This window comes from Bison bison, unplaced genomic scaffold (genome assembly GCF_000754665.1).
Source record: "Bison bison bison isolate TAMUID 2011002044 unplaced genomic scaffold, Bison_UMD1.0 scf7180017864535, whole genome shotgun sequence".
Lineage (NCBI taxonomy): Eukaryota > Metazoa > Chordata > Mammalia > Artiodactyla > Bovidae > Bison > Bison bison.
Genome location: NW_011495084.1, coordinates 11,027,881 through 11,047,834, shown reverse-complemented (window position 1 = coordinate 11,047,834; position 19,954 = coordinate 11,027,881). Strand labels below are relative to the sequence as shown.

Sequence of the window (19,954 nt, the reverse complement as noted above, 5' to 3'; positions counted from 1 at the left end):
TTGTTTATTAAAACTTGCTTATTTTAGAGCACAAATGTATAGAACCTGCCTTTTTTAAATATTTAAGTATTTAAATAAGTTCAAGCTTAGCATTTTAGGTTAATTAATATAGAAATGTAATTTTTAACTCCTGTACTTTAAGTTTTTAAATAGAAGTGGCTTCCTGGGAATTGCTGAATCCCTGGAAAGTTGTGAGTGTCTATTAAGAAACCTGTCTTTTCTAGGACTCGCCACTTAAGGCTGTGCAGATGCTATGGGTAAATCTCATCATGGACACGCTTGCTTCCCTGGCTCTGGCGACCGAACCCCCCACTGAATCTCTCTTGCTTCGGAAACCGTATGGTAGAAATAAGCCTCTCATCTCACGCACAATGATGAAGAATATTTTGGGTCATGCATTCTATCAGCTTGTCGTAGTCTTCACACTCTTGTTTGCCGGTAAGAATTCAACGCCCAGTAAAGCTTCGGTTGTTTTGGTTCTGAGCTTATACTGCAGATTTTTCAAGAATGTATGTTATTTTTCTTTCTGGCTCCCCATTGATCTTTAATTTCTTCTGTCAGTGGATGCTTAGTACATTTTGAGAGGCAGTGTGATAGTAGTGGGAAGTAGAGTCCTGATTTCTTATCCTTGGCCCTACCACTAACTTAGATGTGATCTTGAACATGTCACCACAGTTCAGGGGGGCTTCAGTCTCCTTCCATATAAAATAAGAGAGTGGTACTGGAGGATCCCAGGTCCCTCACGATTCTTTCTGTGCTGCTATTTGAGAGCAAAGAACGGTCTGGCTAGGTTTTATTGCATGCTTCCTTAAAATGTTCAGTTATTTTGTATGATAATTACAAAGCAATAATTTTTCATTCTTTCAGGAGAAAAGTTTTTTGATATTGATAGCGGAAGAAACGCTCCTTTGCATGCTCCTCCATCGGAACATTATACTATTGTTTTTAATACTTTTGTACTGATGCAACTTTTCAACGAAATAAATGCACGGAAAATTCACGGTGAAAGAAATGTGTTTGAAGGAATCTTTAATAATGCCATCTTCTGCACAATTGTTTTAGGCACTTTTGTGGTACAGGTGGGTAATTGTAAAAGAGAGTTTCAAATATGATTATTGTGTGGAGATCTTAGGTAAGCAGGTGGCTTATTCCAGAAATTACTTGACCTCAATGTTTTGGCCTTCTGTGTATGGCCTTGATGACATCAAAGAAGAATTTTAAATATCACAACTCAAGTGAAAATCTGCCCCGTCCTGAAGTTCTCCATGTGAATGAGTATATTAAACTAGGACTCCTTCAGTTGCACTACTGCTTCTGTGGCTGTGACACTGCTCACAGCAGTGTTTGCTCACGCTCACTGTTTCTGATTATTTATTCTACATTGCTTTTATGAAAACTGTTACAATGTTGATCTTATTTAAGGCCAGTCTTACAGCTAACCACTTCTTAGTCTACCTAGAGTGATCCCTTAATTGCTTCTAGCAATTAATAGCAGTTGTATTTCTACAGTTGAGTTCATTATTAAGTAATAATAGGTTTTGAAATAAGTATTTTAAAATCCACATGATTCTAAATGACTGCATCCTGAGTTGGTTATATGCCAGTTTTATATTTTGTAATATTGTCAAAACAAAGCAGAAGAGAAGTGGAGGATGGGGTATGAACAGTGAGGTTGAGAAGGAATAGAAAGGACCGAATTTTGCCATTTTTTATAAAGACCATAATAAGGGCAAACTAAGCATCACTTTATGTATGGTAAATTTTATGTAATTGTGTATTATACATATGTTTTATACCACCTTGGATTCTGTGGTACTCTTCTACGCAAACGACTGTTAATAGCAGAATCTGCAATCAGAGCAGGTGGGTGAGTGGTGTGTGATCACATCAGGTCAGTAAACACAGTAAGATTTAAAAAGTGAGCTTTCAAGGATAGAATCAGACAGTGACGGTGCTAGTTTCAAAATGAAGATCTAAGAATTTTGAAGCATTTATTCATTCTATGCCTTGGGCACTGTGGATTCTGAAACCCAAAACTCTCAACTTAATTATTTCTCTGCAGACTGTTTCTGTTTTAGCTTTCAGTTTTTCTGTCAACTTGAGAGGAACTGTTGTTTGCTTAGTTGTTGTATAGTTTCTGGAAGTATTTTATTTAAAAGAAATCATTGTTCTTGATACACTAAAATGTTAGTTCCTACTTACTATCGAAGTTAGGTTTATTTTATCTGTTTTTAATATATGAGGATTGCAAAAACATAACTTCTTGTCTCTCTACCAAGCAAGTCTGATAACACTTAGTTGCTGGCATAGACTGATATGCCTAGGACAACTGATGGAAGTAAGGTCATTCTTCAGTGCCTTTGTGCTACTCAAAGCATGTCTGGATCAGCTATTTTGTTTGTTCATTACAAGTCCACAATGAGATATAAGGAGCATGGGTCAGTGTAAGTCAGCAACTTCACTAAATAAATTTATTCTTGATTATTCCTCCAGATAATAATTGTGCAGTTTGGTGGAAAACCTTTCAGTTGTTCAGAACTTTCAATAGAACAGTGGCTATGGTCAATATTCCTAGGAATGGGAACGTTACTCTGGGGCCAGGTAAAAAAATCTCATCACTTTTTGTTCAAACCTAAAGTGATTTTTTTTTTTTAATTTCTAGTGTGTATGCTCTTTAATCAATTCTATAACTTGATTCTAAGTAGTTTTCATTCTGGGTCCAGAAAGAACATTCAGAGATTCTTTTTAATATAATATTTGCTCTAGTATGTCACTTGGTATTAATTATGATTATGCCTATGCAATAACACTAATTTCTTACATAGTCTTTTAACTTGTTTTTTAGAACAAGTTTTACAACTGTTACTAAAATGATACATTTATAACCTGTCAGAATGCTAATATCTGTATCTTTTGCTCTATGACCTACTTTGCATTTTCAGAATTAATATTTTAATAAAAATATTATATGCTTTAGCCTTTTTATCATTCTGTTATATAATTTCATAAAAATGTAGCATTAAAAAAATCTCGAGTTTCAGTTGATATGACGAATGTTTCCATAAAACTCCTGGTGTCTGGAAAAATAGGCCACAAAATGACATTTTAGATGATTTGAATTGAATGACTTTAACAGTGTACATATAAAATACACTGCCTCAAAAATGAGATGTCCTTCGTCTTCACGATGGGTAGCTGACTTGCAGATGTATGTCATTGTGTCTTAAAAGATAAGTGATAACAGTGTGTGTTCATTTTAAGTCTATTACCATCACTAGAAAACTGATAGAGAATCTACTAACATTTTCATAAACGCAGGTTAGCACATGTTACAGTGTGTAGTTGATGTGAACTAATTTATGGTTATTTTGCAAGTCAGACTAAACATTCAGATTGTACTTAACCTTAACCCAATCTTTACGTGCTTTTTATCTTTTTCTTTTGTTTCTAGGGTCTGAGCTTTCTCTTCTTATTCATTGTAAAGACCTTTTTTAACAGAAATCTTCTTTTAAGTAGGATCTGTACTAGGTCCACATTTTTCTTTAACTGTTCTAGTTACTTTATAATGTTCCCTCACAGGCAAAGCCAAACCCCCCAGCCTCCCCCGACATCTGGCTATTTTCAAGAAGAGGAAATTGAATATAGTGTACATGCCTAATAGGCATTAGTAGCTGTCTTTGGTTGACATTGTCTATTGATTTTTAGGTGCCATGGTAGAAAGCACTGATGTGTTAAGTCAGGAAACCTAGGGTCTTAGTCACTCCATGAACAAGTCACTTTCTGTGTCTCTGAACCTGTTTCGTCTCTAAAATGAGGTGGTTGAACTAGAAGTTCTCGGAGCAGTTCTGATACTCACTGCATGCCTGTTTCTCCTAACTTCCTTAAGAAATGGCTGTTAACACTTACAAGTTAATACATATTGGTATTGTTCTATCTTTTATGTCTTCTGGGGCATTTGTTCCTGTTTGGTGTCATTCTCAATCAGTGTTAATCCAATTTTAAATAGTTATACTTTATGAAAATAAATACATTGAATAAATGTACTTTCAGTGTAGCCTCGAAGGTTTTCTGAACTTTAGTGTGTTTTTTCTTCATTGAATTCTTAACGCGCTAATGAAATGTAAACTTCTTTTGCATCCTATAAGATTGATTTTCATTTTATTTGAAATAAATATTAATATGAGTTTAAGTGTGTATATATATATGTATATCAAAGCATGGTTGGATAATTCATGGTCTTGAATGTCTTAAATAAAATTTGCAAATGTAATCAGGTTATTTTCATTCAGGGAAACTTTTGCCCTTCAAACTTAAATCTTTTGTGTAGCTAACAGAAGAATGTTTTTTGTCCTGAGAAAGAAGGCCTATGATGGACAAGATTTCATTGCTTCATTGGTAAAGCTAGTTGGCTTTTGAGTGCAGCTTTTCATTCCTTTTCTGTATTGAAGTTGATCAGTTTCATTGTATTTTGATATGGTTTGTTTCTAAGTTCTCTCCCCTGTGTTGTAGCTTATTTCAACCATTCCAACTAGCCGTTTAAAATTCCTCAAAGAAGCGGGTCATGGCACACAGAAGGAGGAAATACCCGAGGAGGAGTTAGCGGAGGATGTGGAAGAGATTGATCACGCTGAGCGGGAGTTGCGGCGTGGCCAGATCTTGTGGTTTAGAGGTCTGAACAGAATCCAGACACAGGTATGGGCCTGGTGGAGAGGTAGGAGAGACAATGGGAGCGGGAGCCAAGGGCCTTTGGAGCTGGGGAGGAGGTTTGAATGTGCTCCTTTGCTTCCTTTCTAGCCTCCCCAACCCACAGAACTTACTCTTTTGAAAAATAGTACTGGTGCTTGGAATGAGTGCAAGTTTTAACTGACCACGAAAGAATGTGTCCGTATGCCCCTAAGCTCCTTTTCTCCTAGCTTTTTTTCCACCCCCTTCATCTCCAAATGCTCCTCTTGCCTATTTATCTGCTCTGTAAAAAGTGCCTTTTTCTTTACTTTTTATATGTTGATAGATGGAATGGTCCTTTCTCTTGTTCTCTCTCTCTCTTGCTGAGCAAGCTGTCACAATCTCTGATTCCTTGCAGATGGATGTAGTGAATGCTTTCCAGAGTGGAAGTTCCATTCAGGGGGCACTAAGGCGGCAACCCTCCATCGCCAGCCAGCATCATGATGTAACAAATATTTCTACCCCTACACATGTAGTGTTTTCCTCTTCTACTGCTTCTACTACTGTGGGGTGTGAGTGTGTGTTCCTAAGTGCATGAAATTAACATCTCCTACTTCACACACCTAACGTTTCTCATTTTCTCCTTAATGTTTGAATTCATTGTTCAGGCTTTTCATAAAGCTTTCTTTTCGTAAAGTGGATTGAGACCTCAAAGTGTTGTCCTTGTTGTCGTTTTATTTCTTAGAGGGCTAGATAACAGGTGGAACAATTGCAACCAAAGATCAGACATGAAATCTTTGTCTCTACGCTAACTCTGGTAGTTAATACGGGGAATAAAACTGTAGCTTAGAATTTGTGAAACGACTATAAATTTTTGAGTATATGCCTTTAAACATATTCCATTCTGCATGATTCCCAAAAGCATGTGATTTGCAACTGATCTAACAGAACCAAGAAATTGTGTTTTTAAAGCTGAAAATGAACGTAGTGCCTTGACTTGTATCTTGATCAGTTTAGAAAGTAAGTTGGTACCCTGAAGAAAAGTTCTGAGCGTATACGCAGGTGTTTGCCTTCTTAGACTTCCCTGGTGGCTCAGACGGTAAAGTATCTGCCTCCAATGTGGGAGACCCAGGTTTGATCCCTGGGTCGGCAAGATCCTCTGGAGAAGGAAATGGCAACCCACTCCAGTACTCTTGCCTGGAAAATCCCATAGACAGAGCAGTGTGGTAGGCTACAGTCCATGGGGTCGCAAGGAGTCGGACACGACTGAGTGACTTCACTTCACTCACTTGCATCCTTAGCCTAGACTTTGTGGGCTTGCTGTGAATTTTTTATTTATTTTGTTTTGTTTTGAAGTGGAAACCCTGTAGAAGCTTCTAAGTTCTTTGGTATTTATGTGAGTTTTGTTTTTTTTTTCATTTATACAATCAATTTAAAATTGCTTCCTAGATAAGATATTCTATTGAGTTTTCCAAAGTAGGGAAAATGCACTAAAAATTTCTTTTACTCAATTTTTTTTTTTTTTAAGTTTACTCAGCTCTCCCACCACTGCCCACCTCCCACCTCTTGCAGCAACCATTTGTTTTTTTAATATCTGTGAGCTTGGTTTTGGCGGGGGGGGCGTTTAATATGTCACATACACATGTAAGAGAAACCATACGGTATGTGTCTTTCTCTGTCTGATTTATTTCATTTAGGATAATAATACTCTCAGGGTTCATCTGTGTTATCACAAATGTCCAGAATCCCTTCTTTTTTATGGTTAAATACTATTCATGTGTGTGTCCACCATACTTTGTTTATCCACTCATTCATCAGAGAACACTTTGGTTGTTTCCATTTCATCCTAACAGATGTGAAGTAATACCTCGTTGTGATTTTGACTTGCATTTCTGTGATGATTAGCGATGTTGAGCATCTTTTCATGTACCACTTGGCCATTTGTATATATTTTTGGGAAAATGGCTGTTCAGATCTTTTGACCATATTTGGGGGTTTTGTTATTGATTTGTATAGATTTTGAAATATATATATATTTTGAATATTTGCCCCATATCATATACATAGATTTGCAAATATTTTCTCACATTTTATGAGAACAAAATGTTGCCTTTTCATTTTGGTCATGGTTTTCATTGATGCGTAGAAACTTTTCAGTTTGATGTAATCCCACTTGTTTATTTTTCCTTTTATGCTTTTGGTGTCAGATTCAAAAATTCGTCATCAAAACCTATGTCAAGAAGCTTAGCATCTATGTTTTTTCTAGGAGCTTTATGGTTTCCATGTCTCATGTTAAAGTCGTTATAATTCTGAGTGCATTTTTGTGTGTGATGTAAGATATTGGTCCAGTGTCGTTCTTTTGCATGTGATTGTCCCACTTTCCTAACACCATCTATTGAAGAGACTGACTTTCCCCATTGTATATTCTTGATTCCTTTGTTGTAGATTAATTGATCGCCTATGCATGGGTTTATTTCTGGGGTCTCTGTTCTTGTCCACTGATCTGTATCTCCATTTGTATACAAACTCATGCCAATATCATACTGTTTTAATTACTGTATCTTTGTAATGCAGTTGAAATCAGGGAGTGTAATGCCTCTGGCTTAGTTTTTATTTCTCAAGATTGCCTTGGCTATTCAGGGTCTTTTGTGATTCCATACAAATTTTAGGATTGTTTGTTCTATTTCTGTGAAAAATGCCATTGGAATTTTGCTAGGGATTACATTGAATCTGTATTGCTTTGGGTAGCATGCACATTTAACACTATTAATCCTTCCAGCCTATGAATATGGAGTATCTTTTCATTTATTTGTGTCATCTTCAGTTTCTTTTATTAATGTCTTGTAGTTTTCAGTATACAGGTCTTTCACTTCCTTGGTTAAATTTATTCCTAGATACTTTATTATTTTTAATGCAATTGTAAATGAGATTTGTTTTCTTAATTTCCCTTTCACGTAGTTATTAGTGTAAAGAAATATAACAGATTGTTGCATTTTAGTAAACTCTCTAGAAGTCTTATAACCTTTATCATCCTTACTCTGAATTAGCTTGTTGATTCCATGGTGGATTCTCAGTATATTGGAAACATTAAAGATATAAACACACCCACCCCTCATCCGTACCCTCCCACTCAGTCGAGATACCTGATTTGGGCAGTGACTTATCTTTTCCATTTGATCTTTAGCCAGTGAGAGACTAAAGAGGAATCTTGGGAAACGTTGTTGTTCAGTCGCTCCCTTGTGTCCAACTCTTTGCAACCCTACAGACTGCAGCACACCAGGCTTCCCTGTCCTTCACCATCTTCCAGAGTTGGCTCAAGCTCACGTCCATTGGGAAACTGGGGAGAGGATAAATTAAGGGAGAAAACAATGCTGTTTAAAAAAAAAAAGACTGTTCACTCAAGAGTCTGCCTGTTCACTGTTTGCTTAAGTAATTTTCATTTGTTATTTTTGACAGTGTTGCACAGCAGGCAGAATAGGAACCATCCCCATTTGACAGGTGTGAAAGCTGACTTAGAGTTTGAATGACGTGTCCATAGCCAATAAGCAGAGGCAGCATGATGTAAAAGAAAGAGCACCCAGGTGCTGAAAGGACAAACTGACCGTGTAACTTTAGGCATGTTATATCTTTAGGGTGACTGACTTTAGGATGTTACATTTATATGTATGGACAGATAGGAATCTTCCTCTTAGAAGTTACCGTGGTGCCACCTGCTTGAATGACATGGAATAGGCAGCCTTAGGCCTGGCCTTAGGCCTGGGACGGCTGATGTCGCTTGCATCCCTCCCTCATCTGGATCCACATGACTCCTGGCTTTCGAGGGCATGTTACCACTCAGGCCTTCACCTCCTGCTCTAGGTGTTCACTTTGTTGTATTTCATAAACACTGCAAGGCCTACCACATGCTCTGGAACCTCCCGACTTTGTCCTCTAGGGAGAGAAGCAGATGAGATAGGAATTTCGACATGGTGATGAAACTGTTACAACAGAGTCTTTGCCCTTCCCTGAGATGTCAGGGAAAATTACCTAAGGAAATGACTCGCACGCTGACCCTTTGATAGAATTTGTTGGTTGAGGAAAGCAGATCCCAGCTGATATAGTTTAAAACTAAAAGAGTAATGAAATGAAGGAGTTGATGAGGCTGGAATGCAAAGTAAACTTCTATTTATATCCACAAGGAGGAGCCAAACTGAGACTTAATCCTGATACATTCCCTCCCCTCAAAACTGAAAAATTGCAAACTGATAGACAAGTTGAAAGGTTAATCCATACAAAATCCCTTTGCCTGGATTTACCACTTCTTAATGTTTTATGATGTCTGCTTTATCTTTATAATAGTATATACCATTTTATCTAATACACAGTCCATATTTAGATTTCTTCATTTGCCCCCAAAATGTCATATATTACAGCTTTTTTGATCCTGGATCCAAGAAAGGACATTCAATAGTGTATGTTATGACTCTTCTCTCCTTTAACCTGGATCCATTTTCTCTACCTTTATTTTTCATAACATTGATTTTCTTTTTTAAAAATCCAGGCAGATTGTTTTATAAAGTGTCCTACATTCTGAATTTAATTGTTTCCTCTTGATTAGCTTTAAGTTAAACTTTTGACAAGTTTTATCTAGTAGGTAGTATAAATTCTGTTGATTTTTATTTCAGCAAAATTTTAAATAGTTGACTTTTTCACTAGGTGTGGTATCATATTAACTGTATTTCTCTGTATAATTGGGTCCCAGGCTTAATATTAAATATCAAATCAATCACAAGCTCTGTTTTAAGTCTTACACACCCACACCTGCTGCAGACTCTTTTCTGATGCACAACTCTGTATGAAACCTCTGAGTTGCTGGGCACAGGTAGCCAGGATAATGGTGTTAATTCATTTAATGGGAGGTTTAATTTTATCCCTGGGTTCCTGCCCTAGTAGAGAATAATCTTAGGAATATCTGTGTCAAACTTTGACTCTTTTTTATAACCTCTTTTTTAAATTGGAGTATAGTTAATTTACAATGTTGCATTAGTTTCAGTGGTATAGCAGAGTGATTGTTAGACGTATATATCCATTCTTTTTCAAATTATTTTCCATTATAGATTATTACAAGATATTGAATATAGCCCTCTGTGCTATGCAGTAGGTACTATCTGGCACTTGACAGAAAATATTTTCCAGCCCCTATTCCAGATAATTAAAACATTAGCTATTACCAGGTCTCACTTTGAGAAAATTTGATGTACAAAGACACAACTTTGAAAAGCAACCTAGAATTTTCTTTCCTTGCAAAGTACCTTTTACTTTACCATTGAAATTCTTTAATTTATAGTGTGTATAGTAAATGGATGATGACAGATTTCAGGAAAAGTCTGTTGTAGAAGGTAAAACAGAACTGTCTCCTGTGTACCATGTTTTGGTCAGTAATATTCTTTTCTCCTATCAAAAGTTAGGATTATATTTAAGAAAATGGGTGGTTTAGCATGGTACATGATCTTACTTTGCTAGATTTAATGTAGTGCTTACCTTGGTAATCACTTTCAGTTTCCTAAAATTACTTTATTATTATAATAATCATTTCAATGTATTATTTGCCATCTGTGCCTCATGCCTCAGATTTTTTTCTCTCAATAATTTATTCTTTAAAATTTTTTCTTGACATAGGAATTGTTGAATTTTCCTTAAATAGTGTTGTACATAGTAGGTCTTAATTTCTATTAAAAGAATAACATTTAAAGACTGGATTAAATAAACAGTAGGGGTTGGATTGTCAAAAATAGGTAATCAGTTTCTGCTTTAAACTGATTTCTTTGTGGTATTAAAATAATTTTCTATCTACCTACAGTATAATGCACGCAATTGTGCTTTTTCATCACTCAGAATTACTACTGTTCTGTGAGCATTTTACCTATAGAAAGTTATAGAGATGAGAGCAAATGTAACTAGCTCAGTGGCATGCCTTAGGTCAGATGCTTTCTTATGTAACGAGCAGAAAGTGAACTAAATTTGTTTCAGTGACCCCTAGTTAATCTAGGTGTTATTTTGTGTGCCTAATATGAGAACTGTAACTTGAAAATTATATTGCTTTGGAGCATTTCTAAGCTTCCCGTGTACTGTGCTGACCCTAATCTTAGGAAGTACCTTATTCTAGTAAAGTTAGTTATAAAGTTAATGTCCGTGTATTCTTTCATTGACTTGAAAGAACCTGGAGTTGGGAGTCCAGAAACCTTAGCTCTGAGGCTTTCTGCACTAATTTGGAGTGACCTGGCAAGGCAGCCACCTGTCTTCAGTTGCTCGGTTGTATTATTTGTAAAGTGGTTGAAATAAACTATCTCAAATATCCTTTCAAGCTTCGATATTCTAGGATAACATAATAAATTTTGTCAGAGAGGGGGAAAAAATTGAAAAACTTCAGTGGAAAGGAATCCGATTTCAGCTGTCACAGGTGTGTGTGATTGTATGTACAAATACACTTGCTGCCCTCACCTGCTTGTTACTTTTTACACTCTACCCCTCCTGGAGCTTTGCTAAACTCCCAGATCTGTAACTTACACCCATAACTTTCTTCTGAACTCTTAATATTTTCACTTTGGTTGTTTAACAAATTTAACATGTTTCAAAAATTGATTCATTTTCCCCGTGATTCTTCACTACTCTCCTCTACCCAGACTGGTCAGAACAAAAGAGAGACCTCAACTGCTTCTCGAGCTCTATTAGCAATACCAGCAAACAAGTCCAGTAAGCAGCAACTTCAGAGTCACGTTAAGCAGCTCATCACCCACCAGATAGGCTAGCTGGTCCTCCAGTTCGTATTCTCTGTGCATACTGGCCACTGACAGCAGCAAACACGGGAGTGCAGGAATCGCTCCAAAATCTTGATTTCAGTTCCTTTGGTTAAAGTCTCAGAAGTGGGGATCTGAAAGAGTCAAACGCATATGAGTAGAGTAGAATGGGGATTACCAGGGGGAGGGGCAATTGCAAGATGCTGTTCAGGGAGTGGAGAGTTTCAGTTACGCAAGATGAATGAGTTCCAGAAGTCTGATGTATAGCATGGTGACTGTAGGTAACAACACTACTGTCTACTTGAAATTGGCTAGGAGAGTCCAACCTCAGGTGTTCTCAACACACAGAGACAGTGACTGTTTCATGCTGTAGATGTGTATCAAATAGTCTTGTATGCCTTAAATATATGCATTAAAAAAGTGGGCATAAATTGTTACATTTTTACAAAATAAATTGAAATATCTCCGTGAATAAATTTATTTTTTGAATACCATTGTTTTATGAAGTGATTTTGGTGACTTAGGACTTTAATCATCTTTTTTCCTGAAATGTCAGTGTCAGTTATATCTGGATAACTGACATAATAAATAATAATAATCCAATTATTTGGGGTTTTTTTTTTTAAGTCTTTATGATACTGAATTAATGAGACCCCGAGTCTGTGTGTTTAGTAATGTATTTGAGTTGATTACTCATTGACCTCTTTTCTTCCATTTAGCAGAATTCTGAGAAGGAAGATGAATTGTTGGTCTGTGTGTTTAAGGGTGAAAATGCTTGAACACTTTTTCTTCTCCTTGGGAAATTTTTCATAGAAGAATCTCAGAAAGTTTTTTGTTTTATTTTAAATCTGTTCTTTCTAGTGGAGTGTAGTACATAAAGTTATCTAAGTTTTATTATTATAGAGAAAAACACTAACACTTTATAGACAAATGGCATATACTCAAATATTTATAGCTGTTTAATGGCATTTCATAGATATTTATTTGGGTTTTGTTTTTTTTTTTTTTTTAAATTAAGGGTGTAGTGGGGTAGATGTGAGTTCATTGTGGCATTCAGCTTATATTTGCTTGGCTTTTTCATAGTCGGTGACTCCCTAATTCCTAGCATGATGAGTAGTAACCCTCTGTGCTTGACTTCGTTTAACTTATTTGAATTTTTTAAAAATTATATTTCTTTTATTTAAAAAATCAGCTAACGCTTGTGTATGGTTAATTTTATGTTTGTTTTCTCTTTGGTTTTGTTTTCTTAGGGAAAAATATCCTATAAAATGGCTATTAAATTCTTAGCCAGTGACAATGAGATATTCTTAGCATTACTTTGAATTCTATTCCCCTTAATTCTTAGAGTATGTGGTTTTGTTGTTCTGTAGTGTCCTACTAAAATATTCATTTTTTTTACAGTGTATTGCAAGTTCCACTGCATTACATGCAAATATGATTCACTCATCCCTAGCTGTTTGTGGATTCAGACTCATAAATGAACCATTTTTAAATTAAGGTAACAGCGTACTGATATGTTTCTGTGTTTTCTGATATTTACAGATTCGAGTGGTGAATGCATTTCGTAGTTCTTTATATGAAGGGTTAGAAAAACCGGAATCAAGAAGTTCAATTCACAACTTTATGACACATCCTGAGTTTAGGATAGAAGATTCAGAGCCTCATATTCCCCTTATTGATGACACTGATGCTGAAGATGATGCTCCTACAAAACGTAACTCCAGTCCTCCACCCTCTCCCAACAAAAATAACAATGCTGTTGACAGCGGGATTTACCTTACAATAGAAATGAACAAGTCTGCTACCTCTTCATCCCCAGGAAGCCCACTACATAGTTTGGAAACATCACTCTGATTGTAAGCTGAACGTTAACACACTAGCTGCATTGTAAAGAAACAAATTGAAACTGGGTCTTTTCACATATTGTGACGGACAAGATAGTATTCTTGTCTCTGGACTTCAACAGAAGACATACTTGTACGAATGTAGATTTATTTTTTTAAAAAAAAAAGCAAAGCTTTCTGCCAGACTGAGGGTGCTTTTTGGGGGGTGGGAGAAATGAACTGACAGATAAACAGTAACTCAGCATAAGTCGACCTGTGGATCATCAGTAGAACCTAAGAATGGTCCTGAACAGTATATTAGCAAAGTTTTAGTTGATCTCAATCCTTGATGGGAGAGAGGGAGGAATAAAGCTGGGCAAGCAAGCAAAGAGCCCTGGATCATTGAATTGATGCTTTAATTTCTGCTGTTGGCTGTTAATAATTTGGATTATTTATGTTTATAAATGATGCAGATCTGTTTACAAGGTTTGTAGATACTTTTTTTGTTCCTGTTCATAGATGGGACGCTTCCTTATAACTGATGCAGAGATAAAATTAGTCCTTCAAATACTGCTGTATTTTCAGGAAAAAAAAGGAGGGGGGGTGTTTCTATTGAAACTGTACTAAATTTTTGCCTACAATTTACCTTGTTAAATACTGTAGATAAATTGCTAATACTAATAGCCAAATAGATAACACTAATGCTTTGTTTAAAAAAAAACAACAACAAAAAAACAAAACAAAAAAAAAAACATGAGCAGTGGTGTTCTAATGAAGTTATGGCATCTGTCTTAATTAGTTTCTTAAATACATTTACTACTTAATGGTTTTGAAACAACTGTTTAATTTTTAAAATTTTTGAAAACTTGCTAATAACCTTTGTTCAGAATTTAGTAGATTGTTTAATGCAGGATATCAACGACATAATGAAAGATGCTTGAAATGCTTTTGTTATTTCAGGCAAATCAAATTAAATCAAACTATCAAACTACAAGAGAATTTTAGTCCTTTTTGTTTTTGTCTAAACATGTTAGTTCAGTGATGTCTTGGTGAACTGTGAGTGAACTGTATTGATCTTATTTTTTTCTAATAAATCCTTAGAAACCTTCATACAGCATGAGGGCTGTTGGCATTTTGAAAAAGGTTAATAAGTAGAAGCATACATGTTTTCCTTTTGTTTTTGAAACTTGTTTGTAAACATAAATATGCCCTTTTATTAAATAAATACACAGCAATTTTTTTTAAAAAGAACTTTCAGCTTCTTTACTCAATTCTGCCTATGTGGTGCATCAGTCTGTTCTCTTTAACTGCAATTGGAATAAATTTCAAGATGGTAACAGCCCCATGAGGTACCCTCTTTAATTCCTTGGTGGCAGTCTACTAGAAGCAGATTAAGAAAATCATTGCAGTTTGACATGTTCTTCATAGAGTTTATTTAGTTTGCCTAAAATAGTCTCAGTTTAAAAAAAAAAAAATAACAACCGCCATTGTCTCGGATACATTTGTTTTCATTCTTAAGTGGCCAAATAACAAATTAGTTAAAATGATAATGTGAAAAGATGGGAAAGGCCCTAAAAATATATATTTAGATGTATTACTTAACCGTATGCTGGAATGCCTGTCTCTAAGCCAGTTGGATTTTTCAAGTCTTTATTTCTTTGGTCTGCCTTCTCCCCTCTTTGGCCTCTGTCTTTACCATTTAGGAACTGGCACTGTGTTAGGGCCCAGATTTCACCAGATATATAATCCTCAGGCTGACATAAAGTTTACAAGGACTACTACAACATCTGAAAATGCTGACCCAGCAAAGAAACATTTAGTTGATGGTGCTTGATATTTTTGGTGGGTCGGGGAGAGTCTTTTTCTCTCCATCAATCCTTTGCAGTTATCCTCTGCAAGACTTAGAAACACGTTGGCTCTGTCAGCATTTGTAATTGTACATTACTCATCAGGTATTTAGAGTGAATCATACTGTAAAAAGAGGTAGCATGATATGCTGGAAAGCATACTAGGCTAGGAATCAAGACCTGGTTTCTAGTCTGGGTTTTGCTATTAATGTGCTGCATGACCTTGGGAAAATCATCTCCCCTACAACAGGGTGGTGGACTAGACTATCTCAAAGAACCCTTTCAACTCTAAACATTTATCCTGTCAACTGGAGAGCCTACGAGGCATAGGGAATAGAGAAAAGGGAAGTGTTTTCAGTTTTCTTTTTTATTTTGATTATGCTTAAATATGAATGTAATTACCAAAAGATATAGAAGTGCATGTGCTTTGGAGGGTTTGTATTGAGCTTTTACAGTATTCATTTTTCAACTTAAGGCAATGGCTTTTTACACCAACTCTAATCCATAAACGGGTCTTATGACATCCATGAAGTAGTAGCAAGACATGCTTAGTGTGTATTTCTCTCTTTGAGACACTGTAATTTCTACCAGAAATTTCCAGAGCATTATGTAAGTAGGAAAAAATGCAAGCAAGCTGTTAAAGATCTTGGATCCCATTATATAGTATGTATAGCTGAAATCAGCATCTGTAATTCAATCACTTTTTCTCTTTTATCCTCTAACCAAAAAATTGTTTAATTTTGCATCCCAAATGTTTTTAATCTTTGTATATTTTTTAAAAATCTTTTTCTCCTCATCATTGCCTTTTTTGTGGTTGTAAATAGACTTACTTGCACTTTGAAGATGAGTTACTCCTTGTCATCTTATAAATATGTGATATGGTAATTTTCATAACAGATGTCAGTTTTGAACCAAGAAATGGCAATTTGTTTATAAGAAAAAAAAAACTGGCTTCATTTCTGTGAAACTGCTCTTTGAAAATTTCTTTTTACACGTGTAAGCCAACTGAGATACCGTGATGGTGTTGATTTCTTTCAATGATGCTTACCATCTATTTTAGCCACTGAGCCTTTTATTATTTGTCTATTTGTAAAGTTTATTTGTCTTAACTCATTTAATAAATATACTGTTTATCTGTTTCTGAATGGGGACTGACTGAACTTTTTGAATATTTAAGTTAATCTGAACATCATATTTTGAAATTACTTTTTTCTACTTGAAATTTTAAAAATCTATAATTAATGAGAATTCTGTAATGTACTTGAAATGTTATGGTTCTGTTACAGTGAATCAGTGGCCTAATATGCATGATCTTGCCCCTAGAATGAACGTGGGTATGTTGTCCATTCTCTCATGCCCACCGTCTTCAATCTTTGTAGCTCAAGAGTTAATTTCTCCAGTCCAGGGGAAAGTAACGTTTTGGTTTTAGAAAAGATTATATTTTCACATTAACTGTAAGACCTGATTTTTTCATTAACTAATCCAAACTTGTCAATAGCAATTATCTGAAGTTTATGGTAACAAAATTAGTCAATCTGCCCTCTGCTGGTATTTTTATAATAAATTTTTAACATAAAGTAGCAACTTTGAACTACTGAGAAAACTTTGAATGGTTACAAATACTATACTTTTCCATTAGTAAATATTATTCAACTAATGAGTATATGATTACCATATTTATGAGGAGAGATTTTTCCACTTTGTCAAGTTCAATTCTGTAAGTGTACTAAGTATAAGGATTGAATTTTGAATGAAATCCCTTTGTAAAATTCACTAAGGAAAGTTTCTATAAGTTTTTGTTTATCGACTCTTTTTTTCTTGCCTGTGTCTTTAGGGAGCTCCTATCATACCACAGCTGCTTTCTTTCTTTTAACCTCTGCCACTCTAGGACCCTAATGTCCAGATCCCACATTGACTTTTACCTTTTCCAGTTCAGTTCAGTTCAGTCACTCAGTCGTGTCCAACTCTTTGCAACCCCATGAATCACAGCATGCCAAGCCTCCCTGTCCATCACCAACTCCCAGAGTTCACTCAGACTCACGTCCATCGAGTCAGTGATGCCATCCAGCCATCTCATCCTCTGTCGTCCCCTTCTCCTCCTGCCCCCAATCCCTCCCAGCATCAGAGTCTTTTCCAATGAGTCAACTCTTCGCATGAGGTGGCCAGAGTACTGGAGTTTCAGCTTTAGCATCACTCCTTCCAAAGAAATCTCAGGCCTGATCTCCTTAGTGTTATATTCACTTGTAGACCAAAAAATTTTATTAGTGTAATGATACTACCTACCTAAAAGCAATCTTAGAAAGATCCTTGAAAATTTTTTTTCTGTTAGAATAGGCATTATAAAAACACCATAAAGAATGTTCCATGCTGGAAGAGGAGTCTTGGTTGTGTTTCTGTACTTCTCAGCAGTACATCAGTGCAAAAGGAAATATCCTTCTGTAATTTGTAAGAGTGGTTTTGTCTCAAACTCTCGATAATTTATTTCTCTGCTTTTTGTCTTAAGAACGAGTTCTTTAACATTTTCTTATTCATTAGAAAAATGTTTCTGCTTCTAGATGATAATACTAAACATAGACATGTTCAAGCTATATTCTCTGAATTCAGTGTCATTATTAAACTGGTTAACATTAATGGTTCCAAAGTAGGAAATTAAAGGAAGAAATAGGCCTATGGGCTTATATAATATCAGTCTTTGGCCCAACTGTCTTAACCCACCCTATATCCTAGGAAAACAAGTTTCCAAGTCAGTATTACATGAATCTGGGTATAGGGGTTCAATGTGGTAAGTTACTAAGATTTTCTTAAGTGAAAGTGAAGTCGCTCAGTGGTGTCTGACTCTTGGAGACCCCATGGACTGTAGCCTACCAGGCCCCTCTGTCCATGGGATTTTCCAGGCAATAGTACTGGAGTAGATTGCCATTTCCTTTTCCAGGGGATCTTCCCAACCCAGGGATCAAACCCAGGTCTCTTGCATTGTAGACAGACGCTTTACCGTCTGAGCCACCTGGGAAGTCTGAATTAAATCCAAATTACAAGAGCCACATAGCTTCCAAATTACTTTTCAGGTAATTAAATATAGACACTGATACTTTCCTTACTATTCAAAGGAATCTGGTCACATCAGGGTGAATATGTATAGAGTACCTGATCTGTCAATATGCTAAGCAGCTTATGTGGACTATGTAAGTGACAACCCTGTGTTACTTCTGCTGTTTTACATAAGGAGAGACTGAGGCTTAGCAAGTTTAAGTAACTTGTTCTGGGGTCACATGATGAGCTGGAATTGACACTAAACAGATCTTTGCAAAAGCCCAGGCTGGTAGCTATTGGTTTTACTGCAGTGCTAACATCTTGTTATCTGGAATCCAGACCCAGTGCCTAAAAACCTTAACTTTTAAGTGTTTCTTTGTTGTTGTTCTTTTCTGATATCAAATGCATCAGAGTTGGTCTTAAAGATTCTTCACAACCTTCCTGAGTTATGAAGAGACAGGGAAAGAATCACTGATTAAGATGTATAACCCAAACTTTACTTATAATCAGACCTCGTGTAAGGTAAACTCGGTAGCAGTTGCTTCATTTCCTAAGTAATGTATAATGAAAATTGATCACTCTGATGAGATAATAGCATTTGTCTTGAAGTTTATGAAACTAAAAGGATAGGGTAAATTTCCTGAAGAATTATTCTGTCTTCCAGTTGTATTTTCCTTGGTGAAAATTTTTAATGTTTTAGTATTTAGCCTAAGGGAGTAACCCTATTGCACATTAGACTTCAATAATTTTTAAAATAAGCAAATTGCACCCATTATTTCACAGCTGTTTCAATACCATTTTATATTAACATTGTTTATAGTTAGTGAATAGCCATCCTCCCAGTCTGTCAAAAAGAGATACTTGGTGATTTTTATAATCTTTAAGGTAAAATTATCTTACTGATGATAAAATATTTTAAGATTCTTTTTTTTTTTCCCTGTTAGGCTGCTCTTGGAATCATAAAAATTTAGCGTAAGGCATACCTTATACCTTAATGAGTAGTTTGAAATGAATGCAAAACTTTTTAAATGTGAACTCAGGGAGAGTTGTGTTATCTGAGGTTAGAACTTCAAATGAAGAATGTTTCTGATGAATCTAGGATTCTGCTCTTTGAACCATAAGCCTACTCTCAGTTGGCTTCACATCCTCCAAGAAGGGTAGCCTGTAAGTATCTAAAATATTTCACTGTCTCGCTTACAGACTTAGGATGGCACATAGGTCTTAATCTGAAGTGTGGAGGAGAGTATGACAGTGAAACCACACCGTGTTTCCAGAGTCTGGGACTCAACTTCTTAAGAACACGACTCTAGTGTCTATCTCCCAGTTCCTCCCTCCCAACAACTGCTCTCCTGCCATTTATCTACGTCTCCTCTCCAGTCATTTGGTCAACAGATATTTGGTACCTGTCAGGGGAAATTCATACCATTCTAGACAGGAGAACCAATCAAGGTCCTTCCTCTTGGAGACCATTGTAATGGGTGGGAGACCTATGTCAGGTGATAGGAGACGGTGCTGTGTTACATAGTGTGGTCAGGGAAGCCTCTCAGACGAGGTGACTTTGAGCAGAGACCTGAAGGAAGTGAAGCAGCCAACTTCGTCGTTGCCTGGAAGACCCTTCCAAGGAAAGGTTCCAGCAGCTGGTGCTTGGTAGCTGAGGAAAAACAAGTGTGGCTGGAGTGGAGTGAACCAGTGTGGCTGGTGGAATATAGCCTGAGAGGTGTAATGCGAGGACTTGCCTAACCTCATAAGCCTGGGCAAGAACGTTGGCTCTCAGGCTGAGTGAGATGGGAAGTCAGTGGAGGTTTCTGGGCCGGGT

The 19,954-nt window shown here is 36.2% G+C and overlaps 1 protein-coding gene across 5 annotated transcripts in view; it reads left to right on the top strand.

Annotated features, from left to right (window-relative positions):
* Positions 1-16,243, top strand: part of ATP2B1 (ATPase, Ca++ transporting, plasma membrane 1) — a 134,118-nt gene extending 117,875 nt beyond the window's left edge. For 3 of the 5 annotated variants that reach the window (XM_010832064.1, XM_010832063.1, XM_010832065.1), the window contains 5 exons: positions 225-438; positions 868-1,079; positions 2,494-2,601; positions 4,510-4,692; positions 12,981-16,243. In XM_010832064.1, coding sequence (XP_010830366.1) covers positions 225-438; positions 868-1,079; positions 2,494-2,601; positions 4,510-4,692; positions 12,981-13,292 — 1,029 coding nt within the window. In that variant the 3' untranslated portion in view covers positions 13,293-16,243. Of the gene's footprint in view, positions 1-224; positions 439-867; positions 1,080-2,493; positions 2,602-4,509; positions 4,693-5,080; positions 5,168-12,980 lie in introns of all 5 variants that reach the window. The other 2 variants (XM_010832062.1, XM_010832061.1) reach the window with 1 other exon arrangement.
* The last annotated feature ends 3,711 nt before the right edge of the window (positions 16,244-19,954 follow it).